We start from the raw sequence: 7523 nt of genomic DNA on the forward strand, positions 1-7523 counted from the left end.
GGTAAGGTAAACAAGAGAGGGTGTTGTGTTCTGTTTCTGTCCCGCTCCGCTTTGCATTTGCCCCAGTACTTGCGAGTTGCCCCTCTCGATTTTCTCTGGATCTAATAAAAGCCTCTCGGGCAATCAGCGTCACTTGACGACTGTCGCGATGAATCTGACTGTAGTGGTTGCGGGACCCAGCCGGATCGTGAGAAAAGAAGTCTCCGGCGTGTGATGACTCGAGTCTAGCAAAATAGTGTCGGGAAGCCGTTGCTGGGAACTGTGGCGGAGTCCCTCGTCATCGTTTGGTCTGAAGAAAACTGGTGGACGAGAGACTTTGGCAGAGTTGCTCGTGTTACTCTAGCGCAAACAGAATGTCTCGGGCGAGCCGCCACAGTGGAAAGAGGAAAAGAGGAGATTCGGTAAGTGTCTTGCTGATGTAAGATAGCTGACATAAGATTCATTAAGATCCATAACATGATAGTGGGTCGAAGGGAGGTCACATGATATGATGGCTGACTAAGGCAGCTCGACCGTTTGAACCCGCGTGCCTGCCTGTGATGCAGAGGACATTTGAGTTTGGGTGTGGTCAAAGCACCTTCCACTTGGGCTGACGGGCTTATCGATAACGGGTGTCGGAGAAAGAGATTACCGAATTTCTATCAATGGACGGGAATTGGACCCAATGGGTGGAGGGGACGGACCTTAACCCCTGCACGGATTTTTGGACCAGAAGTGAACACCTGGCTTGCTTGCTGGTCACTTTTTGTTCAAAGACCCAGCCCACGACCGCAGCTCCCACGGTCAAACTCCCGCTCATCCAACAAAAACTGATCCAGCAGTCAGGCTTCTTTCCCAATTGTCGCCGGACTCCTCCAATCCCGCCGACAACCTTGGTAGAGAACATTCAGAGTTCTTCCTCGCGTCTTTCCAAAACACTGGTTGCCTTCGAGCACTAGCCCACATTCAAAGATGTCGATGCCAATGCCCGGCCCCATGGGCCCTATGCAGATGGGCCCCAACGGCCAGCCCATGCCTTCGCCTGAGCAGATCGCGGCCATGCGCAGACAAATAGAGGCTGATGCCCAAAAGGCTGGCATGAGTGTTCCGGATTTCCTCAACCACCTCCGACAGCAGGCCATGCAGCAGCAGCAGATGGCCATGCGTCAGCAGCAGCAACAACAGCAGCAGCAACAGGGCGGCGAAGGTGGAGAGGGCGGCCATGATCACGCTCACGATCACGATCATGACCACGAGGGTCATCAGCACCCTCACCCTCATCAGCACCAGCAGCAGCAGCCGCAGCAGGGCCAGCCGCAGCCCATTAGGCCTGGCCCGCCCAACCCTGTTGCGCTTGCGCTGGCCAGCTTCCTGCGCGCCCAGGATTTGAAGCCCCGTACCTGTATTCTCAATGGCGAGCGCAAGGACATGTTCAAGGGTAAGTACTGAATAATCGTGATTTGTGTCATTCAAGCCAGTCCTGACATTCGTATTACAGTCAAGCGTGCGCTCCGCGCTCTCCAGTCCCCCGCCTACGAGAAGGCGCGCAAGAAGAACCCCGAGTTGCCCGAGATCACCGATCGTGCGTCTCTCGAGAACACCTTTAAGCTTCTTCCCATGTCGATGCTTGCCCTGCGCGTCACAAAGACCGACCCCCACGAAGGCCACGACCACGGCCCGAAGAAGACGAAGCGCATCAAGGGTCTCTGGACCGTCCGCATCGAGCCTCAGCAAGAGGCCAAGGAAGAGATGTACTACGCGTGGTTCTGGGAGGGCAGCCAGGTTAAGCGCAAGCTGTACTCCATCCTCGCCCTCGTGCTCATCTTCATCGTCGTCTGCTACCCCCTCTGGCCCCTCAAGCTTCGTCTCGGCGTCTACTACCTCAGTTGGGGATTCTTGGGCTTGCTCGGCCTGTTCTTCCTCATGGCCATCTTCCGTGTCATTCTCTTCTGCATCACCTACTTTGTCGCATCTCCCGGCCTTTGGCTGTTCCCCAACCTGTGGGAGGACGTCTCATTCATGGACAGCTTCAAGCCCGTCTGGGCCTGGCACGACGTAAGTGCCACTTTCCCTGTGCGATGAACGCCATTGGACAATGATTAACAAAAAAAAAAATAGACTGCTCCCAAGAAGGGCAAGAAGAAGAAGGCCTCATCTGCCGGCGCCTCGAGCGCTGGCGGTACCTTTGCCGCATCCACTGGCCAGCCCCTCCCGGCTTCCGCGACCACAACAGCTACGGAGACGCAGATTGCATCCCAGCCCGCGCAACGCCCCGGCTACGTCGCGCCAGCTGTGGAGGAGCTTGGTGATGATGAGGAGTAGATGCATTTTCGAGGTGGACAGTTTCGCATCAAACAGGCGTTGGGGATTTTTTATTAGCTGAAGGGACTGTACGAGTAGAATACCCATCGTCCAAACTAGCTGACGCGTGGGGTTGGGAAGGACAGAGGCGATCTCGGTACATAGCATTTTGGTCACCTTGGCTCTCCTAAGCTAACTCAATGGACGACAAAAAGCTAGATCGGCCCTGCGTAGTTATTCAACGTGGTTTTTTTTGCATCTAGTATTCACATCATACACTGAAGTTCAGAAATGGCAGCGCAGCAGGAGATTACTGATTACTAGTATGTTTATATGCTTTTCACATGCTCAACACCATATGATGCTCCTATTGGACCGAACCCTCAGAGCGCTCATAGTACCAGATAGCACCAGGCGTAGTCGCGCAGTTCGTCACGCGCCCGCCATTAGCATCAGCAGCGACGGGCACGGCGTCCCCGCGCTGGGGCTTGCCGTGGACGTGGAAGTAGTACCAGGCCTCGGTGAGCTGGGTGTACCCGTTATCGAGCGAGCCCTTGCCGGCTTCGGTAGCGTTGTACCGGGGCCCGTAGCAGCCCAGGTAAGGGACGGCGCCGTGGCCCTCCTTGAGGGCGGCCTGGAGGTCCGAGAGGGAGTAGGCGGTGCTGTTGGACGGGGTAATGTCCTTGGCGGCGAGCCACTTCCAGGTCGGGGTTTCTTGGTAGTAGTGGACGGCGGTCTCGAGGAAGTCGACGACCTCTTCGTGTTCTTGGTACTTGGGGCCGTAGCATTCCACGTCAAAGGTACTGAAGCAGGTTGCGTGCTTGGAGAACTCGTGAGCCCAGAGAACCCAGTTGGGGGTGTACTGGGCGATCCAGAATCTAAAATACGGGCAGTTTTGTAAGATTATATATCTCTGTGGAAGGGCGAGGGTTTTCTTCATGAACGAGGGTACCTACTTCTTCATGTACTCGAGAAGATCAAACCTCTCAAAGGGCTTGACGAACTCATCCAGGGAGACGCCGGTCCAGGCGGGGACCGGAGTGCCATCCGCCTTACCGGTGGTGGTGTTGGGGGAAGGTGCCGGGTCGTACTGACGGCTGAGGTCGCAGTACTGGGTGTACGAGCCGTTGCAGAAGTCGGGCCACAGGCCGTGGATGCCCCACGCGTCGGCGGGCAGCTTTTGGCCCTCGGCCTCGAGACCGGTGTGGGTGTTCCAGAACTGCGTCGCGAGCTATTGTCCACCACAAAAATTCACAGTTAATTCACCAACATCTTCGAGGTGGACAGAGTTCATTCATACCACCAAGCCTCCGTACGTCTCAACGCAGCAAGTGTCGACCTTGTCGGGGTTTGCGCCGCAAGAGCAAGACAGAATGGGTTCGACTGTGAGGCGCGCATCGTCAGTTGAGTCGTAGGCCCTCAAGGGCTCACCGAGGTCTTACCAAGAGCGCAGGTGTGGTTGGCGGTGGTCAGTCCCGGGTAAAGGCCGGCAGCGGCCGTGCGCAACAGGCCAACGACGGCAAAAAGTCCAATTGTTCGAGACATTTTTGGGGGATTGACTGATTTTGCAGTTTTCTCTCACAAAAGTTGACGGAGACCGGAGGCAAGGGGACAGGAACGACACAACGACACAACGACAATTGGATCAACTTGCGCAGCTTCGCGACACTTTATATTCACAGTCTCCCCTCTATCTATCTTCCCAGCTGGGGCCAGCATGGTTGAAAAAAAAGGTTCCAATCTCCACACGGGAAGCGATGTTGGCAATGCTCTTGACTTGAAAAGGAAGCTGGCCAACAGTTAAAAGTGCTTGTCAGTCTTGTCAGCCGTCGTTGCCGTCGGCGGACCAGGGCCCATTTGTGGGGGGTAGCACTCCCACCTGCTCGAGATACGGGACGTGAGAGGTCAATTAGAGCGCGGGGCGATAATCGGGAGAGTGGTTTGCAGTAGCGCCAATGCGATTCGACAAGGCGTGTTGACTGTCGCGGTGTGTTTGTCTGTTGACCAAGGGGAATGGTCCGCGATGACAACTTTTTTGGGAAGTGTGGCCGTTGACTACGGCGAGCTCCGAGGATAAGGAGACTGATAAAGTCCAACACATGCCTGCATGCCTGCGTGCCTGCCAACCTTCAATTGCGAAGCCGAGTTCCTGGGACGTGACAGGATGCACTCGCACTTTCCGTTCAGGTACTGATGGATGGTCGACCTCGCTTAGCCATGGCCCTGCAGCCGGGGCAAGAGCGGAGGATTGCGAAGATCCTTGATGAATCGATGACAGCAACGAGCAGGAGGTGATGGAAGAACCTTCTTCGTTTTACAGAGACCTTGAGATGGAAACGTCCCTACCTTCTAGTTTTCATGGTCAAGTGGCGGTGCACCGTGACAGCAACTGTGGCGTAAGCTGGTCTTTCCAGGTCCTCAATTTTGGCAGGACCAGGGCGCCGGGGAACACGTGAACAATGGGCCTGAGGAAGCTCCCGCACAGGCCACCTACAGTCACGGGGAGCCACAGCAGGTGCTGTCGTTTCACACCTTCCCGCTTCATTCTCAAGGTTGAGTCTGTCTGGCAAGAACGTCCCAGGGAGCAAATTTTCAACTACACGCTTTCTCTTCATCCTTTGGATGCCATCAAACACACCATCTCATTGTCACACATCTTCTCCCATTGTCTGCGTTGTATTCTATTCACTTTTTCGTCGCCATTACCCGCGATTGTAAGACCACAGTTCGACCACCTGTCCCTCGTCAGCTACCTCGTTCATTAAGCTCCGCATTGTATCTCATCATATTCGTCGACACCTGGACACCACTGTAAGTTGTCTTCATCCCTCACATCCCTGTATACGAGAAATTTTCTTTCCTGCGTGTCTGCGTCTGAATACACCCCGATTGGCATCAGACAGGCACCACAGCTTGGCTCATGCTGTGATTCACTCACACAACCTCACTCTCATGCCGACGATTCACTCCCGTGAACGACGACAATGTTATAAAGTAGTCTCTCTCTCTCATCACCTGGACGCTCATATGCCTATTTACTTTTATGCATCCTTGCTTGATGACATCCTTGAGTGGCTGTCACGAATCGGAGTTTTTCTTCAGCTCGACTAACACCATCTAGGTCGATCCACATCACCGTACAGGCCAGGATGTCAACCGAAGCGCCGGTCGCCGCCTCGAATGGCATCCCCGAGGTTGCCACTCCGGAGGCCAAGCAAGAGCCCACGGAGGAGCAGGAGATGCCGTTCTCATGGCTGTAGGTGATGACATTGATGTCACAAGCACATTGATCTAACAACTCCTAGTCAGCCACACTCAACGTTCGCCATCGTCCTCGTCGGAACCGAACAGAAGCCGTTTGGCCTTCAGAGAGACTTCTTGTGTGCCAAATCAAAATACTACCACGATTACTTCAAAGGACAGAACGCGGCCTCAGAGGCCATTGAGAATGTGGTGAAGCTGCCACAGTACACACCGGAGGTCTTCGGCTTGGCTCAGCTGTTTCTGTTCACTGGAGAAGTCTCAGAGGATGCCGAGACGTTTCCGTCCTATGAGGCACTTGTTGGTGTGTGGAAGTTGGGTCACGAACTGGGTATTGATGGTCTCTGCGATACGAGTCTTGACGCAATGAAAGAGTGCAGACGTCTCACGCAGAACATCCCCGCCACTCCCCTTCTTGTCCAGGTTTGGAAGGACACCCCTGAGGGCTCAACTATTCGGAAGCTCCTTCTGTCGTGGGCGGCAGAGTATATGCGCTCATCCGACAAGAAAGCCGAGTTTGCCAAGTCTCTCCCTCAGGAGGTTCTGAGCGAGCTGGTCGTGACGATGAGTTCACTCGAGAACCTGCCTACGCCGCCTGCAGCACCGGCCGACACTGCGTCCGCCGAGCCAACTTCTAGAAAGAGTGTGCACTATCTGGAGGAAGACAGTGAAGAAGAACAAGAACACATGTCCAAGAAGAACAGGCGGGCCTCTGCGCCGTTACCTGCGTCTCAAAATAGAGACAAGGCGTTTTCTCGCGCGCCACCTCCCCCGGTCCGCAAGGCGGCTGCTGTAGCGGCAGCAGCATCGGCACCCCGCCAAAAGCCCGTCATCCAGAAACGACGCAGCATTGCTCCGGGGCCAAGTGGCGAAATCACGACCCAGCAGAAGGTTGAGTTCTGTTCCGATCTGCTTGATAGAATGTTATCAGGACCTGGTAGGTCAAGCATTGGCGAATCATGACATGTAGGCATACAAGCTGACTTGCCACAGGCTTTTGGACGAGACTTGTTGGTCCATTCAAGGAACCTGTCGACCCAGCCGAGGATGGTGTACCCGATTACTTTGACAAGGTGAAGAAACCCATGGACTTGAACACAGTCAAGCTCAAGATGTCGCAACATCAGTACCAGACAGAAGACGAGTTTGCAGCCGACGTGCGCCAGATTTTCGAAAACTGCTACACGTACTGGAAAAAGGGCGATCCCATGTGGGCGGCATGTGAGAAGTTTCAACGGACATTTGAGGACAAGTATGCCCAAATGCACAAGAACATCTCCAAAATGCTACGCGAGCCAGTCGACTAGACTATCCTCATCAACATGCTTCTCCCGCTGGTGGTACTTTTCATGATATGGATGGGGCTTTACGTGTATAATATTTCATGAGAAGACGGACGGTGGTTTTCTTATCCTTGGAGCGCGCTGCTGAGGTTAATCTTAATGGGGGTCGATAAGAGCGTGCTATACAGTGTGTATCGTTAGGAGCAAGTTGCAAGGAATTGGGGAGGAGTGGATTTGGTTTCGAGGAGGATAATACCCAGACCGGCCTCGAGCAGCGCAAGACAGACAGACCTAGCTATGCCATATCACATGTTTTCGTACGCAACCTGAGGTAAAAAAGACACTTTAGCGACATGACTGATGCAAAGCCGGAAGCTTGTCGCCATGTTCAATCTCACGTGTCCACGTGCCAGCGTGGCAGCAATGTTCACGTCTCCACTACACTATGTCGATTGCGAGGTGAACCTTGCTGCCACTTTATTTTCTTCATCAGCCGCCCATGTCGCAGTTCGTGTCGTTTGCCCAGATCTGTCCAGTTGTCAAAGTACTCCGTAACGAAAGATGGTATACCGTTCTCTTAGAAAGTGTGTCCCTGATGGTGTCATGAGAGTTGGGCATCGATAATCTAGGGAATTATTCTGATTTAGATCCCAACAAAACGTTTGGGCTTGCAATAATGCAATCCCAGAGTCCATTACT

General features: G+C 54.0%; 3 protein-coding genes across 3 annotated transcripts; 2 read left to right on the forward strand and 1 right to left on the reverse strand.

Moving 5' to 3' along the window:
- Positions 1-951: 951 nt before the first annotated feature.
- On the forward strand, positions 952-2301 carry CTAM01_02806 (Sec62 family protein translocation protein; the record flags this gene model as incomplete). The annotated part of the gene is made up of 3 exons (XM_060518844.1): positions 952-1417; positions 1478-2034; positions 2098-2301. The coding sequence occupies 3 exons, from the start codon at positions 952-954 to the stop codon at positions 2299-2301; spliced, it is 1227 nt and encodes a 408-aa protein (XP_060386647.1).
- A 346-nt stretch (positions 2302-2647) lies between these two features.
- Positions 2648-3825, reverse strand: CTAM01_02807 (ribonuclease T2 family protein; the record flags this gene model as incomplete). Its single annotated transcript, XM_060518845.1, has 4 exons — positions 2648-3158; positions 3237-3511; positions 3581-3663; positions 3723-3825. The coding sequence occupies 4 exons, from the start codon at positions 3823-3825 to the stop codon at positions 2648-2650; spliced, it is 972 nt and encodes a 323-aa protein (XP_060386648.1).
- Positions 3826-5429: 1604 nt separating this feature from the next.
- Positions 5430-6848, forward strand: CTAM01_02808 (uncharacterized protein; the record flags this gene model as incomplete). The annotated part of the gene is made up of 3 exons (XM_060518846.1): positions 5430-5536; positions 5586-6478; positions 6535-6848. 3 exons carry the CDS (start codon positions 5430-5432, stop codon positions 6846-6848), a joined length of 1314 nt encoding a protein of 437 aa, XP_060386649.1.
- Positions 6849-7523: the final 675 nt, after the last annotated feature.

This window comes from Colletotrichum tamarilloi (assembly GCF_030869305.1).
Source record: "Colletotrichum tamarilloi strain Tom-12 chromosome Unknown Scaffold_6.1, whole genome shotgun sequence".
Lineage (NCBI taxonomy): Eukaryota > Fungi > Ascomycota > Sordariomycetes > Glomerellales > Glomerellaceae > Colletotrichum > Colletotrichum tamarilloi.